General features: G+C 48.4%; 1 protein-coding gene across 1 annotated transcript in view; it reads right to left on the bottom strand.

Annotated features, from left to right (window-relative positions):
• Positions 1–22,864, bottom strand: part of EPAS1 (endothelial PAS domain protein 1) — an 85,686-nt gene that overhangs the window by 22,885 nt on the left and 39,937 nt on the right. Inside the window, exons 2-6 of the mRNA XM_058684215.1 lie at positions 14,210–14,400; positions 5,728–5,879; positions 5,223–5,307; positions 1,716–1,834; positions 1,416–1,621 (exon numbers count right to left, since the gene is read on the bottom strand). Of these exons, the coding sequence (XP_058540198.1) occupies positions 1,416–1,621; positions 1,716–1,834; positions 5,223–5,307; positions 5,728–5,879; positions 14,210–14,400 (753 nt within the window). The remainder of the gene's footprint in view (positions 1–1,415; positions 1,622–1,715; positions 1,835–5,222; positions 5,308–5,727; positions 5,880–14,209; positions 14,401–22,864) is intronic.

Genomic DNA, 22,864 nt, shown 5'->3' on the forward strand with positions numbered 1-22,864 from the left:
TACTCTTTCCAGAGGATTTTTTTCTTCACTTTAACAAGGATCAAAGTCTTAAGCTTAAAAAAAATCCCTGTCTTCTATTAACTAGAGATGCTGAGTTATTTTCTTGGACTGTAGGGTTTTCCCAGAGCTTGTGGGGTCACATGAGGGATGGCTTCACTCACAGGGGCTACATGCAGCTTGCAGAGTCCCAGGCATGACAGCGACTGCTCCGGGCTGTATGGCTAAGGCATCCAGAGCACAACCCCATCCTGGAGCCAGACATGTGGGCCACGCAGTGGGAATTCCCATGTCATCTGGAGAGTCTATGTTATAGATCTGTGTCTTCTGCCAAGAATGTTCCTTTGAATGCAAAGGCTTCATCTGACAGATGACCCCTTACACACAACATGGATTTCTCCAATGCCTGCCTTTGGGACAACCTTTATCTCCAATCTTCATCCCAATCACAATAATGACACTATTAACCACGGTAATCAACATCGACTGTGTCAGAGTTCTAGGACAAAAGTCTTCATATGTGCATTTTCTCCCTATGAGGTTAGAGTACTTCTTACTACTTAGAGAATTAGCTGCTGCCTGGGTCCTGGTGCCATGGTGGTCAGAACAGGGGGCCAGGAATGACTCAAGGACCGTTTCACAAAAGTCCTTTAATTGTGCCTCGAGTGGAGACCAATTCTAAGAAGGGACATATGCAATCTTAGGCACTCTTTCAACAACTTATAATAAAGAACAATTTAGCATGAGAATAACAGCCCACACTGAACATTTCCTATTGGACTTGAACCCAGGCCATCCCACCAGAGCCAACACTGAAGCATGTCACTCTCCCATAGGAGAGCTGTCAGTGGGGCCTGGTTTGGGGGGTTAGAGTCTAGCTTAGCTTCCTTCATCAAAAAGTCTTTGAAATTAGCCTGGACTGTAGCTGGGATGGAGGTGACACAGAAGGAACAAAGGCTGAGGGAAGAGCTCATTAATGGAAGAGAACAGGTGGAAGGCTTGCAGCCATGGCGCAGTTTCAGACCCCAAAGCTCCTGGCTGGTCTCTGAATTGGGAGTGCTGATGGAGATCTCTAGACCCTGGTCTCCTGGGAATGAGACTCCTGGAAATTTGCTCAGGAGCCTGACACATATGTGGAGGACTATGTACACACTCAACAAGGACAACGGGGCCACAGAGCAGAATGGCTCTGCCTTTGGCCCCTGACATTGCATCAACGGGGAACCACCAAATAGGGTACCCAGAGCCCCTCAGACGCACTGATGGGATGAAACAGTGACACACGCCCACAGACTTGTACCCGGCAATGCAACGTTCCCGCCCCAGACCCACACCTTTCCCACAGGCACAGCCACATACGCACGCCCGTGCAGGTGAGACACAGCCCTGCCACGGCACACGCGCTCCGGGGCCCCCACCTGTCGTCACAGTAGGTGAACTTCATGTCCATGCTGTGGCGGCTCAGGAAGGTCTTGCTGTCCAGGGGGATGTCCATGTGGGATGGGTGCTGGATGGGTTCGCACATGATGATGAGGCAGGAGAGCAGGGGCTCCTTGAAGCTGCACAGACTATTGTGAGGGGGGCAGCTGTTGTACACCTTCACCTGGCCGGTGCAGTGCAAGACCTGGAGACCAGCCACGGGGGGATCAGCTGTGGGGCCAGCGGCACACACGGGGGTTGGGGTGGGGGACTCCAGCCCAGGCCTGCTGTCGTCCTACCTTCCAGGTGGCTGACTTGAGGTTGACGGTCCGGCCTCTGTTGGTGACGGTGCACTTCATCCTCATGAAGAAGTCCCGCTCTGTGGACATGTCTTTGCCTTTCTTCCCAAAACCAGAGCCTGGATGGGGGCGAGCAGAGGGACCCGGTTGACTTTTAGTTTCATGCTTATATTCAGAAGAGGGGCCCTGATGCAGTTTTTCTGGGCAATGTATTGTGCGTACTTCCCGAGAATCTGCTCCCTTAGCACCTGTGGCCTGCCATGAACGCTCAGTACCATATTGGTCCACAGACTAACGTTGTCTCATCTCCGGCTGGTCTCTCTAACTGGAGTAGAAGCTCCTGAAGGCTGTTCCACTGTTTTGTTTCCCACTGCACCTAGTACATAGTCAGTGCTCACTTCAGGGTTGCAAGGCAAGGAGTGACCAGTAGCCATGATCTTGGCATGCCTCTCCTGGGTCAGGCCCATGTCCCCTAGAAGGAATTCCAAGGGAGAGTCTGGGCGAGACCCAATCTCCTCAAAGGGATAAACCTCTCAGATTAGAAATGTCCCTCAGACACCCCCGTTTTTTCCTCATCCCTGGCCCTCAGTAATTTGATCCCTCCAGGGCCCTATTTTCAACCTGCGGTAGCTGCATTCAGGATACCAAGCCATCAGCTTTCTCCCTAAAGCGACATGTGTCAGGGCTCTGGTCCAAGCCTCCTGGGTTTAGTGAGCAAGTTCACTTTGAAGATTAACTCAACACGGATCATATCCTTTCTCAGCCAGAATTAAATAAATCGCCACGACAAACACCACAGCCTCCTTTCTGATAGTCTTCAGATGCCTGCCCACTCAGAACTTTTCCCACTTTCCACAGAACAGTGATGAATGTGGTGAGTGCCAGCTGAGTCCCCCTCATCAGTGCCTAAATTCTGCCTCCACCACCACCACCTCTTGGACCTTCCTGGGTGCACTCCTGCTCCCCTGCCCAGCATCACAGAACAATCCAGAGCCTTTTTTTCCCAAATAGTCACAGCCCTCCATAAACCTCTAGAGGGCCATGATATATCAGACTGATGTATCCTCAAAGGGCTGTATCAAATGAATTTTGGCATCTCTGAATCTATCTTAAACTTCCCTAGGAGCTGTTTAGCCCATGAAATAAGAGAACAAAAGTGAATCTCTCTTTTTTTTTTTTTTTTAAGACAGAACATTCCTTCAACACGATTATAAAATCATCTCTCCCAAAACTTAATGATGGTCCCTACAATTTTCATTTTCATCAGTGGGGTCTACATATCATGAGATATTCTTCTATCCTGGGGCCTGGATCCACTATTAGGATCAGTTCAGGTGCTGTTGATAAGTGGACTGGAGGGACTCATTTGTGGCTGTGGCATAGGTTACTATTGTGGCCTCCTAACTTTGCTAACCTCTAGATTCTCCCCATTCTGCCATTTAATTAATCTTTCTAAACATAGCTCCAATCAGATTACCCCACCCCTGCTCAAAAACTTTCAAAAGCTCCCGTCTGTCTACAGGATAAAGTTCGAGGCCCTCTACCTGGCCTTCAAAGCCTTCCACAATCTGCCTCATGGCCTTATCTCCTTCTCGGTGTTCACACTAACCCTTTGCTTCCAGATTGTGAGTCCACGCAGGCCGGCACCTTCAATGAGGATTTGCTGATTCATACAGTTTGATCCCAAGTCCTTGACACATGGACCAAGCGACCTAAAGTTCTACTTAGATAAATAGAGTAGAATCATGCTATGAATCATGGAACTTGCGAGCAGAAGGTCCCGCCTAGACTTTGCCTGGTCCAATACCATCAGTCTGAAAGGAGAGGCTCTGAGGAACAGAGCAATGGAGTGGCCTGGCTCAGGTCTCACGGTCAGACTGAGACTAGGTCAGTGGCTGAGCTCCGACTGAGAACCTAAGGGCTGAAGAGTTTCTGGAGTCCAGAACAAGAGACTTTTCCATTTTCCCAGGCTCCCAACACCTCCCTTAGAAAGAGATTCAGAAAGTCTGGTAGCCCCTTCCTCAGAGAAGCAGACAAGATCTTTCAGCAGCACAGATAAGGCACTGAACGGCCTGTGGAATGCTCTCCAGCCTATGCACTCTAGGAGCCAGGTGGCCCGAGGTCCTGAGGTGGGAGAGCGCAGGGGCTGGGTGAGAACTTTAGTGGGGGAGGGGGTTATAATTCCACACTTTGCGGGCTCCGACTGTAGCAAGGGTGGAGGTGGGCCTGTGAAGCACCTGTTTCTGCATTTGTGTGCAGGAACAGAAGTCCAACCCTGCAGGCTTGGTGCCACTGCCTCTGTCATTCAAGCTGGCCAAGCACCCCATGGCCGTGATGTTACCCCATGGTAAGAGATGTTACAGGGGATGGACAGCCATGGGCACAATCTGCCCAGGACAGTGATGGAATCTCTGATTCAGAAGGGACCTGGAAAGTCACTGAGCCCTGCTTCCGCTCAAAGCTTCAGTCTTCTTGACAATATCTTCATTTGTGCCTGTGCCTGGAGGTCCCCAGCTCTGACTGTCCTTGCAAAGTGATTTCAGCTTATGTGGGCCCTTCCATCCGCTGGTATGTGCTGGATACCCCCCATAGGTAGGATACAATATATGAGAGCTTTTCAATCTCTTCTCCATCAAAAACTACCTGTTGTGCGTCTTATCACCCGGGGACCAGATTCATTCCTTATCTAGTCTTCAAAGTTGGCCCCCATGAGCCATGCGTCCTGATATCTGTGGCCTTGTGTACTCACCTCCCACCCTGAGCAGGGACTGGCTTATAACTCCCTCTAATAACAGAATGGGGCAGGGTGATGCAGTGCCAGTTTCAGGGCTAAGCCTTCAGAAACTCTGGCAGCTTCTGCTTTTGTACTTTGGGAGCCCTGAGCTGCTGTGTCAGAAGTCTGGAGAGGGAGGGGCTCTGAGACTCCACAGAGTGAGAGAGAGGTCCAGCACTGCCAGCAGCCCAGCAGAGTCCCAGCCTCAGCTATTGGTCACAAGGTCCCAGACGTGTGGGGGAGCCATCCTGGTCATTCCACTCAGTCCAGCCCCCAGACAACAGTAGCCCAGCTGATGTCATGTGGAGCAAAAGAACCAGTCACAGAACCCACAGAATATGACAGGTAATAAAATGATCGTTCAAGCCACAATGCACTGTGTGGTTTGTTACACAACAGGTAAAAGCAATAGGTTCCACGAACATCTGCGCACAGACGAGTGTACTGGTTTGGGTGGCCCCATTTGGCAGAGGCGCTGGCCGCACAGGTGGTGAAACCTGCTGGAGACAATGTCCTAACCTAAAGGACTGCCTTACTAGCATGGCATCAGGTGCCATGAAGGGCCGGCCAGACACAGTTCTGAGTACAATGTTCTGGGTATTTTAGGGATGCCAGTTTTTTTCTGGATCATAATGACCATGATCCATCAGCCCTACATTTGTAGACAGAGGGAATACAGATCCCCTCCCAAGTGATGTAAGAAGGAATGAAACATAGAATGAAGAATACTTTACCATTTTTGAGACTCAGGTTCTCACGAATCTCCTCGTGGTCACAGGGATGAGTGAAGTCAAAGATACTGTGTCCTGTTAGCTCCACCTGTTTCAAAAACAAGGTTGGGCTTCATTACTCCTTATTCTGAAGAAGAGGTCTCCAAGAGACATTTGAGCCACTTCCAGGTCGGGAGACAGAGAGTAGGCTGAATTGGGTCTTCCCATATTCCAGTCTGGCTTCCCATAGACACGTGGACATAATACATAAAAGACTGCCATTGATGACAGAGAATTGATTCACAGGGTTGGTCTGTTAATCTAGTCAGTAGAACTGTCCATCAGCAAAGTCAAACTCAACACCAGGGCCTGGGAGTGTGCTCCTGAGGCTTGTAGCCTGAGATCAGAGAGAGTGGGGGAGGGCACAGGTAGGGAGAAGTCAGGATGGATGTGAACAGAACCTTCCACTCATTTCTACCCCCAAAAGCAAACGTCTTCCCTTTTTGAAAGAGCCAGAGGAGGGTGTCACCTGTGTGAGTCCCATGAACTTGCTGATGTTTTCCGATAGAAAGATCATGTCGCCATCTTGGGTCACCACGGCAATGAAACCCTCCAACGCTTTCAGGTACAAGTTGTCCATCTGTTGGTTAGCCTCAGCTTCAGACTCATTTTCAGAGCAAACTGGAAAGAGAGGTGGGGGGGTTGGGTGGCTTACACGAATGTGGTCCTAAAACAGATGTGACTGGCACAAACGAACACCAGCCAGGGATGGCTCAAAGGCATTAGGTGGACTTTTCTGGAACTCACACTGCCAACCATCTAAGTGTCACCACATGCCTAAAACGTGGGTATTTGATAAGCACTACACAGAGGACACCCTGATGGGGCTCTGCAGGAGTGTGGCTGTAGTGGCAGCATACTTGAAGGACCAGGGGTAACGGTGGCAGCAGGCGTCATAGATATGATGGCAGTCACAGCGGTACTAGAAACCGTAACCTTCACCACTAACACACACTCAGCAATGACTATATGTATTAGGTACTGCACTGAATATACTGTCTTATCTTTACAACGCCTGTGACGTAGGTACTATTCTTTGTCTCACCTTACAGACGAGGCTTAGAGAGACGTAGTCAGTCATTTGCCCTAGGTTATAAGGACTGTGGTTAGTGGGCTCAGGCAGCTGAATTCAACAGCTACACTCCTATTTATAGGCTTTGGAGTCAAATAAATGCAGGTTCCATTCTTCCCATTAGGCTATGACTTTGGCTAACACCTTCTCTGAATATCCATCTCCTCATCAGCCAAATGGAAAGAATAATTTCCATCTTTTGAGTAGCAAGGATTAAATGAGTGTCTAAAATGCCTAAAACACCACCTATCATTGTGATTTCCCCCCTCTTCTGCTCCGTCTAGGATAGTGCCACTTTCCCCAAATTGCTCAAAGCCTAGATAGGGGACGTGTAGCACACGATGGTACAAATCTAAGTAAGAATGCAGGAGCAACAGAACTGGGTGACCAAAGACGAATATAGACAGTAAGTGCTCAAGGGTTCAGGGGAAGAGGGGGTCACTTTGTGGTGGTCAGAGACAACTGTTCCAAAAAAGGGCATTTGAGGCAGCTCATAAAAAACAGGGATTCACTCTGTTAGGTGAAAGAACTTTCTGGGCCCGGTCGAGGTGGGCAGACACTGGGCAAACAGGGAGGTGGTACGGCCTGGAGCAAGCTCCCACCCGGGGACTGAGGAGACACTGCTGAGGGGAGCCCAGCATCCTGGAGCGGTGGCATCGCAGAGCACTGCTCTAGGGAGAATCACCTGGCAATGGTACTCTGAATGGTTTGGAGACAGACTGTGAAGACCAGAGGTGCAGAGATCACACGAGGAGGCCACGAATCAGGTTGCAGAAGTAGTCGCTAGGGGCAACCCGGGAAGAGCCCACCCCACAACCACCACTCTGAGTAGCGCCAGCTTTTCAAGGGCACCCCTGCCGCCTGCGGAACAGCAGACGAGATGTAGGCTCAGCTCTTGTCTCAAACAAAGCTCTCAGGCCCCGGGCCCTTGGCTGTTGTCCTCGAACCAAGGACTTTCTTTTGGCCCTGCTTCTCCTACCTCATCATTGAACTCCAAACATACATGTACTTACAAAAATTTGTATTCATCCAGTACAAACATTAGGCCACGTAGACCTCCTTTAACTTAACAGAACAAGGGGGTTAGAGAGTAATTTGTCCCTTATAAAAAGTGAATACTCACTTAACTAAAAGGAGTCTTCCAACACAAGGCTGTTCTGGGGAATGTGAAAGGCAATTAGATTTATGGCCCACTTGGCAAGGAATGCATGGATACTGTGACATGAGGTCCAAGGCCCTCTCCATGAGGGCACTGGATTTATTTAGTTTTCTTTTCCCTGGAGCCCCTAAATTTAAGCTCTGGGCTATATGCTGTCATTCCTCAAGAACAAATCCAAATTAGGAGATGTTTCTACCATGGGGCTTCAATGGCACCCCTGGGGACCAGCCACCTTCAGGACATGGGACCAGCACACGTGCCCGAGGCACCAAGAGAGCAGGCAGTCCAGGGACAGGCTAGCAGCCTTTAAAGCTAAGGGCTGGGCTGCAGACAGTAGTAGCCTGGTGGCTTCCCTTCTGTTTTGCAAAAATGGTGAAAACAATGAGAGAAATTCTTTCCCCTTCACACCCCAGCTAGCCTCTGGGAGGGGAGACCATCTGGGGACAGCCTGGTGCCACACACATACCCACACTCGATCCCTGCGTTGGGTTTCTGCCCACCAACTAGTCAGCTGAACTGATGATAATGAGCCAAAGTTCTAGGTGTGGATGCCGTTACTGCTAATGTTGTGGTTCCAGTCAACAGCCATATTTAACCTGGGGCTTTAGGAGAGATGGTGATAGAACTCAGTACTTTCAAAGTTGAGCGTGCACCAGAGTCCCCTGCAGGGCTTGCTAAAGCCAAGGATTTGGGGGCCCAGACTACTACATAACTCAAAGCAAAAATGTGAGACCTCTCGTTGAAAACTTAAGCCACGTCCAGGGCCCCTCTCAATGTGCCTTGGGGGACCACACAGGGCACACACTCATGAAGCCGGCCTTGGATGGTCCCTTCCCCAGGGTTCCTGATTCAGTAGGGCTCAGGTGGGGCTGAGAATATGCTTTTGTCACAAGTTCCCAGGTAATGTGGACAGGCTGGACCTACGGCTACAGGTTGAGAATCACTGCCTTAACTCAAGGTCCTATGAGTGACCCTTAGTGCTGGGAAAATCAAACTGTTTTGGCAGGTGGTGACCTATTTTGGGGATGGGTGAGGAGAGGTTTCCAGCACCATTAAATCACACCAGATAGGTGACTACCCTCTCCAGACAGCAAAGGCCAGCTCTGTGATTCCTGGCCTATTGAGACAATTTTTTTCTCCTCAATTTCTTTGATCTCAGTGGCAACACTGACATCAAAATCTGGTGTAATCCCAAGACAGCTCTATTTGGGTTAGCTAGGCCCAGAGGAAATAGTTCTGCTTAAAATTTCCTGTTTTTAACAGTTCCAACCTAGCCAAACTGGTTTCCATCCATGCCTAGTACACTTGCTTCCAGGAGGTGGTGAATTGGCTATAGCAGCTGGCCAGCTGGCCTCTGGGAGGAAGGCAAAGGGGCACTCAGGGACCACGAATGGAAATAGAACATCTTGGGACTGAAGTCACAATGGCTGCAGGGCCAGGAAGCCAGCAGGCCGGCCCCGAGGGACCCCTGGGACAAGCTGGCCTCTTGCCTTTGTGGTACTATTTGCTCCAGCACCTGCTTTTCCTCCTAGGGGATTCTGAAGGAACCTGGCCAGCTCACTGTCAGCTTGGAGCTGACGCTGAAAACTGCAGGGCTGGAGGCGGACCTTCACCCTAGGGGCCAGTGGTACGCGTCTATCACTCTCTGCTATCACATCCCTACTATGTGTCTGCCCTGTGCTAGGCACCGGGCAGGAAATCAGTCAGGACATCTGTAAAGAAGTGTCACTATGTACTCAATCCCGTCTTAGGGAGAATCAGGGATACTGAAAGGTGTAAGAGCAGTCTTTTTTTTTTTTTTTTTAATTTATTGAGAGAGACCGTGTGCACACATGCACATGAGTGAGTTGGGGAGGGGCAGAGAAAGAGGAGAGAGAGAATCCCAAGCAGGTTCCGTGCTGGCAGCCCAGAGCCCAACACGGGGCTCAATCCCACAAAGCATGAAATCATTCTGAGCTGAAATCAAGAGTCAGACACTTAACTGACTGAGCCACCCAGGTGCCCTTAAAAGCAATCTTATTGCTGAGGGAATCTACAGATGGGTGGGGAGGACAAAGATAAACCACCATAAAGTTTCACGATGATCCAGAAGAAATCTTCGGTGCTAAATAAAGAGGAGCCCACTAGTAGATGCTTTAAGTTGCCTTGGGTTCTTTAAGGGGTCTTTAAGTTGCCTTGGGTTTGGTCTCAGTTACTCGCTTCCCAGGACCCTTCAGGCTCTGACCCCCAGAAGAGAGAGGAGGGTCATCAGAATCAGAGGCAATCTGCTGAGGCGATGCATGCTCAGCGTGGGGAGCACAACAAGATTCTTTAATGCTAAAAATAGCCCCAGTAAACAGGCTTTGATGACGACTCCCCACAGCCAGGATATGCGCGGGCTGAGGTTTCGGAGCACTTTTTCCGGAGCACTGCTCATTTCCTTCAGGCAGCACCACCCATGTGGGGCGGGACCCCATGGGCAGCAGGAGCTGGGCATCTGGGGTGAGCGGGCAGGGTGGCAGGGCAGACATTCCTGACCAGGTCTCTGAGACCAGACTGTTACAAGGTACTGTCAGTCAGGATGCATTTTTATTCTACCAGGGTCATCTTCCTTCTTTATTTCCTACCCTGAAAAGTTCCAGGACTGCTCTGACCATTCTTAAAACCATGCTGATGTGATCTTCCCAGTTCACATGTGCTTGGCAGTCACCATTTAGTTATTATTACAGGGGCTTCCTTTTTCAATCCAATTCCTCCCCTCCAACTTTCCCAGGCCCATAGACCCACCACTGCCATCACCAGGTAGTGGGCCTGGGCTATCCTTACATCTTTAGCAGAAGGCACTGTGTTTTACCTGATCTTGCTGGCCTCCCAATGGGCCTTAAACATCCACCATGTGAGATTCATTCCTTTGTTCTTTACATAGTTTATTATCCTATCTTACGTCTTTGTAGTACCCTTCGTAAGATGCACAGGGCCGGGGTCACCAAATACCTTTTTACCAGACTTTTTTGGTTTAAGTTAAGGGAGTGATCTGAACAAGGTCAGTATCTCTAGAAGAGATTGTGTATTAGCTGCTTTTAGCCATTTACATTTCGGCACGAATCAGCTTCTCAGCTCCTCTCCAAACAGGACAGACAAAAGGCTCGAAGTAGAAGGTGAGTGGGGCAAGACATGAATCAATCGATTCATTCATGCCAATGAATTGATAATAAACCTAACATTTCTATTTTGAAACCTTGCTACATAATGACCTCTAGCAATCGTGTAAAATCAATTTGATTTCACCTCGTATGAGTGTGGGAAGCCAAAAATCAATTTTACGGTGGAAAGCCAATTTTGCATATTTGCTGCTGTTTGATGCCCCCTGAATGCAGGAGCAACCCTCATTTGGTCACGGTTTGCGGGGCTCATCTTGAAAGAGGATTTCAGACAATCAAGCGGTACTTCCACTGATGTTCCCGTCAGAGTGTGTTCTGTTCTCGGCCCAGCGTGGAAGCTAATATCATAAAGCTATTGTTTCAGTTTGTTTCCTGTGATATGGATCTCATTCGGCTGTCCCGACTCCCAGGCTGAATTTCTCAGCGCTGAGGTTTTCCTCTCCAACATTCCCACACAGAACAGCCTACTGTGAAAATCAAAGGGAAGCGTGTTACTAAGTAAAGCAGAAACTTTTCTAAAGCAAAACCTGGTCTTTTTTAGCCTTTTGAACTCTGAGCTAGGCAACCGGCTATTTCCTATTTTAAAGTGAGCCAACACAAGTGCTCACCTTTGTTAAAAAGGCTTCAATAATGAATCTGTGGTTTGTTTTGACTTGGAAAACCCTGGCTGTTTGGCATTTTGATAGGCGTTGCTGGAAGGTGGGTATAAGAGGACAGTAAGAGTTTCTGCCGGGTTTCCATCTATGCGATTTCTCCAGAAGCCTATACTTAGTCTAAATCCATTTGCTTCTTCGTAATGACTTTTATTTCTAAGCTGTAACTCGTGAAGAACCTCCTATGTGGCAGCAGAGAGGATAGGGCTTTTCTATCCACTTAGATCAATCCTCAGCACTGCAAAAGAACTCCTGTCATCCCACTCGTACAGATGAGACAGGAAAGTTCAAAGGCAGTGAAGAGATTCTCACAAACTTGTAAAGAAGGCTCCAGGGTGGGTCTGTGTGCCCACAAGTCCCATTCTCCTTTTTACTGTATGGCATGTTTTGAAAAAGCAAAATGTGATTTAAAAAAAAAAAAAATCCTGTGTCACATGCAATTCCTGAAGATGATTTCAACAACTGGTCTAAAGAATGTGCAGCTGGAGCCTGGAAGAGAAGGCAGAGAAAGGGGATGTTGAAAAGCCATCCACTGCCTCCTCCCCACCTTGGGTAATGCGTGTTTTATGAGAACTGCTCTGTCAAGGACAGCAGGACCCGACGGCCAAATGTAGACACTCTTATCATTTTCCGTCATTTCTTTCCTCAGGACGGAGAGGACCAGAGCTGACGTGCTGAGGGCTCTGGTCCGTCTGGGGCCAAGACCAGCCAGAGGGCAGGCAGTTTGTGTCCACAACTTGCAACAGCTCCTGAGCGGGATGTGTGCGGTCTCGCCGTGGTCCCGTCTCCCAGGGCGTGGCTGGCACACGGAGGCTCATGCCAGCACATAGGCAGGCAGATGTGCTCAGGGGACCCAGCCTCTGGTTCACGGCTTTCACCAAGCCAACCTCTGAACCACTGAGAAGAAAGATTGCATGTGGGGGAGCATGGAAATCAAAGCTGTCTATCAGAAGAAAGAACAGAAACAACTCACTGAATGTGTGAGGGCCATCGCTGCACCCCCTACTCAGGGCTGGCCCCCAGGTGCTTCTGCTCAACCTTGGTTCTCCCACCAAGGAAGAACCTGCCCCCCACACCTAGCCCTCATCAACGTCTTTGCCTGACCAGGTTTGCACAATGCTCCTGCCCTCCCATGTCTGCCCTTCTCACAAAGACAGACTCCAAAGGACTTGCATAGCAGGTGCAGATTCACCAAGTGGTAAGCGTGTGGCTCTGAGCAACCTTTTTTGTACCTCACTTCTTCTCATCATTCTACAAGTTCTATGACGTTCTACAAGTCCAAATTCAATCAGAGAGGTGTCCCAGGATGAATACAGTATTCCTTTCGGGGTCTCTGGTGGTGGTGGGATGGGGCTTGTGGTGGAAGGAAGCAATAATTTACCCAAAGAAATTAATGTCTAAGAGTAGGATTTCAAGCATCATAACAGGGGAGTTGAGGAGATGCTTCTGGGTGTGGAGGAAGCGTCTGTCTGGTCATTAAATCCTCCAGTGCAGACTCTTTGTGTGTGTAAAGATGATTTCAACGGTACCAGACACTGCCCTCACCTGTCCAGAAAGAGAAGCCTCTTTAAAAGAGAGAGGTACACACGTGCCCTCTGATGGTGTCTCCCGGCCACTGTCCCCTCTCTCACTAGCATCTGTGACAAAACCGCCATTCCTTGGCATTGTTTCTTTGTAAGTATTTATAGAGCATGTCTTTGCCCTTGGTTCTCCCCCCTCCTGTCTACTCTTTTCGGAGACTCTTTAGATTTGCAGGACAGGGTTAGCCCTCCGACCCTTGGACCCACTGAGCTGTCATCCTATTTTCTGAAGGTTTTTCTTTCCCCATATCCTTCCTGTGCTTCAGGCCCAGAATAGCACATGCTGGTCTGGCCTCCCTGCCTCGCGCTGGATTCCCTCTGCTCTGGGTTTCCTTCCCAGAATAGCCACTTCATAACAGGATGGCAGAGTCAACCAGCTCCCAGGCACCAGGCTCACTCAGGAAAACTGAAAGCCAGCCACAAAAGAACCTTCCCTTGCCCGCCTCCCTGCCGCTCACCGGCTGGGATGCTGCCCACCCGTGGTGCCTCAGCCGCCTTGTGGGGAGAGGTGCTACCTGCTGCCCAGTTTCCTCACGAAACTGACAGACCGGATCGGACTGTCACATAGGATCTGAAACTGGAAAACTAATTCCCCGGGCCGCTTCTTTCTGGCCAGGGCTAACAGGAAAAGGTTTCTCTGAAGATTGTGAATTCGGAGGGGAAAAAAAAAAAAAAGATTGTGAACTGGAGACTCACAGTGATAGCAGGGAGGGTGAGTGAGCTCTGGGGAGGCTGTTATCCACCCAGGACTCCGTGGTGGGAATGAGTGTGGCTGGCTCAGGGGCCTCACACACGCTTCACCTCCTCTCATTCCCACAGACACCCTGTGTGGTAGGCATTTTACAGGCGAGCAAACCAAGAGTGGAGACACCACACAATCGGTATGGTGTACGGGCTGGTAGGAGGGAAAAGACTGCACGGGCACACCAGCTGCCCTTCTGGAGAAGGTAGCTGGAAGATAAGCGCAGAAATGCTTCCTAAAGACGCGCTCTGGAGTGGAGTGTGGGTCTGATGGCCGGATGGCCGGGCACCTGGGAAGCTGGTGAAAGCCACTCCTGATGCCCCAGACCTTTCTCTCCTCCTCAGCTTCCGGGTGCCCATGTGCTTCCTTGGTCCTGTCCCTGCTCTTCACCCCATGGCGGTATTCACCGTAAAGGTCACTGCTGGACAGGAGGTGTTCAACACCAAGAAAGGAAGCACCAGTGATGGTGTCTGTGTGGGCGGGGGTCCTGCAGAGGAAGACCTTCCCAGGAGCCTCCTGACCCCGGCACGACAGAGCCTGCTGCGTGTAAGCACACGCTGGTAAGGACTCCAGCCCTACCAGCCTGGGGAGACTGCCAGCCTCACCTGAGGACAGGAGCTTGTGTGTGCGCAGGAAGCTGATGGCCAGCCGCATGATGGAGGCTTTGTCCAGGTGGGAGCTCACGCTGTGAGGCAGGGGCAGCTCGTGGGCCAGCTCGTAGAAGACCTCCGTCTCCTTGCTCCGTCGGCACCGGGCAGCATCCCGGGACTTCTCCTTCCTCCTCTCCGAGCTGCTCCTAAATTGAGAGAGAAGGGGTTAGTTCCTGATATGTCACGGTCATCCTATCACGCCTCTGGTCAAGACATCCCCAGGGCCACAAACCATGGGGCAGCCAGACTCTTCCCCTGAACGGATGTGGGTCCATACCTGTCGTCCAAGCACACACAGCCTCAGCTGTGCATTATCAGCTCTATTTTCGTGTGTGTGTGTTTGTGTATGTGTGCGTGCCTCTAACCGCCTCCCTCCTCTTGTGCACCTACAGTGTCCAGACTGGGGGCTTCACATGCAGGGGCTTGGAGCAAAGACTTGCCAATTAATCAACTGGCAATGACTGGGACTGGTCCCACATTATCTGGGGACTGAGGTGAGTGCCCGGGAATGGTGGGGGCAGAGTGAGGAAGCCGTGGCCACTGGCCCAGAGGGCTGTGTCAAAGGATCTGCAGAACAAGACGAAAAACCACTTCAAGGCCCTCTTTCTGGATAAAACGCACTTTGAAAAAATTAAGCCCAGGACTGGACCTTAGATCCCATTTTGTATCAAAGAGTGATTTCCTCAGTAAACATTGAAAATGCCATGAGAGCCCAAGAAGAAACAGTCGGCCAGACATCTGTCAGGCTGGTGTCCCAAAGTGCATGCCTGGCAAGGGTTAAAAAGGAGTGTGCACAAACACTCCTCCTCTCTCATCCTGCCAGCATTAGGTTAGCAGCCTGTCTCACGCTCACTTTCCTCTTCTTTGCAGGACAGAAGGAAAGATGACACACAGTCAAACCTGCCTCTTTCAGGAAATCCTAAAGAAATCCTGTATCTTACAAAGCCTATGTTAGGTCCTAATGTGGGCAAGTTCAAAAGCCAGCCTGCCTGGGTTGAAATTCGAATTTCTCCATGTGCCACCTCTGTACACTTAAATTATTTAAACCGCTCAGAGTCCTTTTTCTCATCTGCAAAATGGGACTAATAGAACTTATCCCACCAAGTTACTGTGAGGATTGGATATGATAATGTATGTGAAACCTTTACAACAGGTTTATCACAACTATAAGCAATCAATGTTAGCTTATATTAATAACAAATCTGAAAAAAAAAGATCCTGAGAGTAAAAATGTTACACAAGAGTACAGTTCAACCTATTTTCATAGAAAGGGAGGTATTATACATAATACTTCTTATACATTACATAGGAAAAAAATCTAGAAATATAACAAAAATAACTATTATTCTTTTTGTAAAAAAAACTTTTAATGTTTATTTATTTTTGAGAGAGAGAAAGAGAGAGACAGAATGTAACCAGGGGAGGGGCAGAGAGACAGGGAGACACAGAATCCAAAGCAGGCTCCAGGCTCTAAGCTATCAGCCCAGAGCCTAATGTGGGGCTCAAACTCCAAACTGTGTGATCATGACCTGAGCTGAAATTGGACGCTTAACCGACTGAGCCACCCAGGCGCCCCCCCAAAATAACTATTATTCTTATAGTTATAACATATATAGTGCTTACTATATTCCAGGAGCGGTTTTAAGCACTCCTACATTAGCCTCTTGAATTCTCACAATTGTCCTTAAAAATAGTACTGCTGTTGTGTTTAATTTATAGATGAGGAAACACATCCAGAGAGGTGAAGTAATTCACCTGCAGTCCTTGGGCAGGTTAAGTGTAGAAGTGGCTTTGTGCCACGCTTTTATCCATCAGTGAAGTTAGTGGAGGGATTATTATTTTTTAGTACTTATCTGTATTTTCTTTTTTTTTTTTTTATTTTTTTTTTTTATTTTTTTTTTTTAAATTTTTTTTTTTTAACGTTTATTTATTTTTGAGACAGAGAGAGACAGAGCATGAACGGGGGAGGGGCAGAGAGAGAGGGAGACACAGAATCGGAAACAGGCTCCAGGCTCTGAGCCATCTGCCCAGAGCCTGACGCGGGGCTCGAACTCACGGACCGCGAGATCGTGACCTGAGCTGAAGTCGGACGCTCAACCGACTGAGCCACCCAGGCGCCCCTTATCTGTATTTTCTTACGTTTCTATAAATAACTTGTACTGCTCGTTTAGTAAACAAGTTTTTAAAAAACTTCTTCTATTTATATATTTTTTAAAGTTTTTTTTTTTTTTTTTTAATGTTTGTTTTTGTGAGAATGCGCCAGCAGGGCAGGGGCAGAGGGATGGATACAAAGAATCCAAAGCGGGCTCCACACTGACAGCAGCGAGCCCCAGGCGGGGCTCGAACTCACCAACTGAGGGATCATGCCCCAGCCGAAGTCAGATGCTCGATCGACTGAGCCACCCAGGGCCCCCCCAAAATTCTTTCATTTTTAAATAAACTGCCCAATGTAGTTAATAGTTCTCAAGGCCTCATCCGACCAGCTCCACCTTGCTCCCTCTGTCCTCCCATCTGAGACTTGCAGAGCCAGCCACGGCTTCTCCTTCTGTTTGGTTTTGCAGACTATTATCTGGACAGAAGATTGATATCTGGGGATTCACAGAATGTTGACGTGTCTCTCTAACCCCTCCAGATTTGGGGCAGAGGCACTGTTTGGATTTATAAGATGCTTCATTTTTAAAAAACAGAGAATCCAGCTCCCTGGATGGATTAAGCATCACATACTCAGACTACGGTAAGAATGTCCAACAGCTGTTGATAGGCAGGGAGAACCTTCAGAAAAAGTGTGAAATGGGTTAGATAGTTATTTCCTGTCCCCTCTCCCTATTCTGTTTCCTTTACCAAACTCCTGTTTCCTCCGCTCCCCCTGCATCCATTCTCTGAGTCCTCACTCCGTACCCTACCATCTATACCCTCTCAGAACCTCAGGACCAGCTTGCTCCTGTATAAGAGTTTTAACAGCAGACTGTGTATGAGTCCCTTCCACTTATATTTTAGTCCTGACCTCTGACTGTGGAGCAAAAGCAGTTGTTCAAGGCTTGCCAACATTTCAACATAGGGAAGGAGATTGGGAGGGGACAGGACACTAAAACTGGACACATCACACCTGTCTGTCATGAGAGCAGGCAAGGGAGCGCTAGTGTCTTCAAGATGCTGGATTCCACTCTCTAGCACCAACCCGTGGCTCCCCAACAAAAGCATCATCAGCACATGATCAGTATTAAGGCTTCTAGAGAAGCAATCCTGGGCAGAACAGATGGCCAGCACTGGCTGTGACATTCATGCCAACATCTGCATGCACAAAGCTTCCCTTTGCTACTGCCCCTTTCTTAGAGTGCGATAGACAAGGCAGAGAGGAAGAGCCAGAGGTAAGGAAAAAAAAAAAAAAGGCTGGAGTCGATGCTCTGTCTGGCAATGGCATTCACGACTTGGGTCCTACCATGTTCCCTCAACCATGAAAATGTTTATTCACACCCCCTTTTGTGCCTCAAAACTGCACCAAGGACCTTACATATATGACCTTATTATAATTCTAATGACAATATGGTAGGTACTGTGGGGACAGTTTATACATGTGGAAACAAAGGCTCTGACATGATGTATAACTTGCCCACGGTCACAAAGTAAATGCCTGCTTAAGCCCTTGGAAAGCATGAAGTCAGTTGAGCAGACACTTAGAAGTCCTAAGACACACTGACGCTCTGTGTCTAATTCTGTCTTTACAACCTGCATGTGAGATGGGCAAGACAGGCATAACTCTTGCCCCCATTTCACAGATCTGGAAACTGAGGCCCGACTAGGCTAAGTTACTTACCTAGGACAATCGAGCTAATCAGTGGCGGAACTAGGGCTAGAACCCATCTCTTCCTAGGCCAATACTCTGTCCACTGCTTAATGGCAGGAGATAGTGGCTCTAGCAAGAAATAAAGAAACCGCAACATCTTAACATTTAGAAAAAGAAAGACGGAGAATCTCAGGCAGCCTCTTTTAAAAGTCATGAGCTACATGTTAGCTACCTTGTTTTTACAGTTGCACTCTGGGGCTAGTATAACTTTAATTAGATTATCTAGTTAACCTTGACATAGCCCAGGGATATCTGTTTAATGCTGACTCTTAGAAGAACAAAAATGTGTAACGCTGCTCTCATTTAATTAGCAACACTGAAGAAGAAGCATAATTAATGATAAGTGTGAAGGTAAGACCTCCCTAATAGACACATCCACAGCCTACTTCAATTTGCCACAGGTTGAGCCTCTTAGCAAATGGAAAAAGGGGCTGGAAGTTAGGAGGGCTGGTGTTTTTGTTTGTCTGTATTTGTTTTATTTTTAATTTTTGTAAATGTTTATTTATTTTTGAGAGACAGAGATGGGCGGGGGGTGGGGGGGTGCGCAGAGAGAGACAGACACAGAATTCAAAGCAGGCTCCAGACTCTGAGCTGTCAGCACAGAGCCCAACACGGGGCTTGAACTCACAAACTGCGAGATCATGACCTGAGCCGAAGTTGGACGCTTAACTGACTGAGCCACCCAGGTGCCCCAACTGCTGTTTTAATATACTGGCCACAAGACTATGTGATACAGATGAAGAAATACATTCTCGGTGCCTTGATAGCCTCATCTGAAAAATGGGAGCGGTCTCATGTCTTATTTATTTGTCAGGATCAAAGGTGAGTGTACAAGGGTTGGAAGCGCTAGAAAGCTTCTCCACAAACGAAAACCATCATGACATCAGGCTAATCTGAGTGTCAGTCACAGAGTTTGGCCATAATAGCTGCTCTTCATCACCAAATCCACACTGTCCCAGGGCTGGAGGCATAACTGGGGGTCAAGCTGATCTTGACCAGTTCACGTTATGTTGCTGAACCTTCTTTTTTTTTTAATTTTTTTTTTTTAACGTTTATTTATTTTTGAGACAGAGAGAGACAGAGCATGAACGGGGGAAGGTCAGAGAGAGGGAGACACAGAATCCGAAACAGGCTCCAGGCTCTGAGCTGTCAGCACAGAGCCTGACTCGGGGCTCGAACTCACGGACCGTGAGATCATGCATGACCTGAGCCGAAGTCGGCCGCTTAACCGACTGAGCCACCCAGGCGCCCCTGTTGCTGAACCTTCTTAGGGCAAGGAGGCTTCATGTACTAAAATACTTGGCATTTTGTTTTCTCTCCCTAGATAGGTACTAGAATTACCTGCAATATAGACCAGCATTTTTTTTGTTTGTTTGTTTTTAATGACAATTCTAGACATGGCATGTTAGAATTCTCTGCTTTCTCATCATAAGATAGTTAAATAAGTTTTCCAAATCATCCGAAAAGACTCAAATTTATTTCTTACTCCAAATTGTTCTTTCTACGAAGTGCCCACTCCTGTCTTTCTTGGTGGCCCTCCTGCAACCACAGGGTGGTCCTGCAGAGTATTTGGTATCCAGAACGCACAACATAAACATGGGCCTGGTTAACTCTGTCCTCCTGCAGGCCCAGAAGCATTTACTGAACTCCACGCTGGACCTCGTGAAACTGCAGAGTGGGTAAGGTGCTCATTCCTTGTTTGCATGGAGCATGCAGTCCACATGCAGTAAGGAGCCAACAGCTTGAAACACCTCCGTGAACCACAGGCAGTAAACAGTATAAGCGGTTAAGATAAGGAACCAGCTAGGATGAGCAGGGTCACAGAAAACTACTCAGGGAGGCAGGACTTCAGCAGATCCTAGAAGGATACATAATACCATCCTTACATGGCTTGAGGGTCAGAAACTGCTTCTCCCCCTCTCCCACCCATATATGTGCTATCTCATTTGATTCTCCAACAACCCTGAGGGATAGGAACTATTATCCCCACTTAATAGATGAAGAAGCAGAGATTTAGAGAGATTAAGTAACTTGATAAAAGACATTGTCTCCAAGGGAGTTCTTCTGGGTCCAAGATCAAAGATTTCCCCACTGGCAGTGGGGAAACTGCTGTTTATTGCACAGCTTTGACATGCTGTGTTAGATACTTTCCCACAAAGTGGATGTCCAGACACTGCAGGGAAAAGAGGTGGGTTAAAATTTGAAAAGGACACAGTGACATAAAGATTCTCTGTCCTTAAGTGAGTACCCACTCATTTGGGAAAAAGACCTGAAACCTCAGAAGGAGGATTAAGGGCACTATCCGTGTTCCTATTGGGTGTGAGAAGAAGGCAGGAGTCAGTGTGGTGGCCCTTTGTGGGATGCAGCCTCCATCACTATGGGGTGGAGTGTGGAGGGGGACTGCTGCAGGGGACCCGCTGGAGGCTGTGGGATGCAGCCTGCAGATACATTTCTCTCCACGCTGCAGGGGAGGAACACGTTTCTATCATTTTTTTTTTTTGACATGTTAATACCTACAAGTTTATACTTACTCTCCCCAAGGTGGAAACTCACATTCTGAAACATTTGATCCTGATCAAGGGAAGCAACCATGTAAGGACCAGGAAGCTAGTCAGAAAAGAAAACAAAACTGATGTAAAGCTTCAGTGGGTATATGCCACAATTCAGCCAGGAAAGACCTCTGTGTCCAGAGCTTTGCTCTCCAAAATGTCTCAACTTCTGGGTCATTGGTCCAAGCTTGGCTTAAGTCAATAATAGAACCATTATCAGCTCTTGGTCAAGACGATCCTGGTTGCTGACTTCCAACTGAATACAGCCTGGTGTGGGGCCCCCAAGATGTCCCCACATGGCACCAGTAAGGCTGGTTGCTTAATTAGCTATCTTCTTCTGACCTTCAGGACTCCGTGCCTAATGTCTGTGGGCCACCAGGGGACCAAAACACTATGCCTGTTGCCCTATAAGCAGGATGGATTTCAGCAGGTAGAGAGAGAGACTGAAGTTAATTAAGCCAGCTTGCATCAGTCTATTGGTTGGTGGTGAAATTCTTTGTTTTAAAAATGTTTATTTTTGAGAGGAGGGGAAGGGGGGTGGGGAGAGAGAGAGAGAGAGAGAGAGAGAGAGAGAGAGAGAGAGAATCCCAAGCAGGCTCCATGCTGAGCATGGAGCGTGATGCAGGGCTCAGTCCCACAATGCCAGGATCACCATCTGAGCCTAAATCAAGAGTTGGACACTCAACCAACTGAGCCACTACGTGCCCCGTTGGCGGCAAAATTCTAAGCTGCGGCAAAATTCTAAGCTGGGCCAAACTGCAGGAGGTTGTGAACAGACGAAGGTCAAAAGCCTTTGGGAGGGCTCTCGTGACCCTTCCGTAAGGCTGTGTGGCCGCTGCACAAGGGCCGCCTGAAAGGGACGAAGAACAACAGCTTCAGGTCCCAGAGATCAGGACGAACCCCACACCCAGGGGTCGACAGCTGCACGGATGAAATCAGAGCAGAGCCAAAGCAAGTACTTCTCAATCTTGGCTGCTCACTTGAGTCACCAGAGGAGCCTTAAAGACTGATGCCTGGGTCCCCTCCCCCAGAGTCTGACTTAGTAGACTGACTTAATGGTGTGGAGTCGGGGTATCAGGGATTTTAAAGCTTCCCGTGTGATTCTCATGTGCGCCCAGGCCTGGGGACCACTGTTGCAAAGCAGTCAGCTTAAAATAAAAAGGTTTGTGTTTTGGTTTTGGTTTTTGTGGAAGGAAAAGGAAATTGATATTTATTGCGCACTGGGGCAAGGTGCATTTCATGGACAATCTCATCTGATCCTTGGTTAAACTATGGGGCGATACTGGTCCTGGTTTTTGCAGAGCAGTGATTCTCAACTTTGGCCTCCAGCAGAATCACCCGGAGGGCTCACTAAACCACAAGCTTCTACACCTGCGATCACATGTCTTCAGAGGCCTGAAACCCACGTCTATTTCTGAAATTAACCACTGCTCTAAGTATTTGGGGTGGCCTTTTAGAATGAATTTCAGAGCCACAAAAGAAAAGCAGTTGTAACACTTCACAGAACATATTTCATTTTAAACCCTAAACAATATCATCCTGTTTGCCCGCCTCCTTTAATCACCAGATTTGGCTGTGGATGGATGTTGGTTGTTTGAAAGAATGAAATGTGCCCTCAGAGATAAGGCCTTGCCACAATTGAAATTACTCAAAAGAAGTCTTTAGCTCTACAGACAATTCTAAAGGAGTGGCAAAAATGTGCAGAAGAGGGTGGTATTCTCACGGCCAATTTTCTGGTGTATTCGGATGTTTGTCCAAAGGGAGCAGAAATTAGTATATGAATCTATAACAGAGGGGAGTAAAGGCATCAATGTTAATCAGTCAAAATAGAAGAAATTAAACTTGCAAACTCAGGAGGAACTGGGCATATCAGACAGACCTCCACAAGGGGGGGGGCGGGGAACCACATTAATATAGCTTCACTATGCACACCTCTGGTGAGAGGCATGGGCTCTGCCTGAAAAGAAACCAAGCCTCACTGGGAGAGAAGACTAATACTATAGATTTGTATATCGAAAGTCCTAAAACAGGGAATACCAAGAAGAGGTGAGGGCTAGAGTGGCTAAAACAGGAGTAGATGCTCCCACTCATCTCTTCCCTGAAGGACGAATCCTGGAGAGTGTCTCATACCTCAGCCTCCCAACCTCCCCTCCACTGGGGCTGAGCCCCTGACTCCCTGACCCACGTTGATGGTCTGTGTCCCTGGAGAGCGGGCCT

Source organism: Neofelis nebulosa, chromosome 9 (assembly GCF_028018385.1).
Source record: "Neofelis nebulosa isolate mNeoNeb1 chromosome 9, mNeoNeb1.pri, whole genome shotgun sequence".
Lineage (NCBI taxonomy): Eukaryota > Metazoa > Chordata > Mammalia > Carnivora > Felidae > Neofelis > Neofelis nebulosa.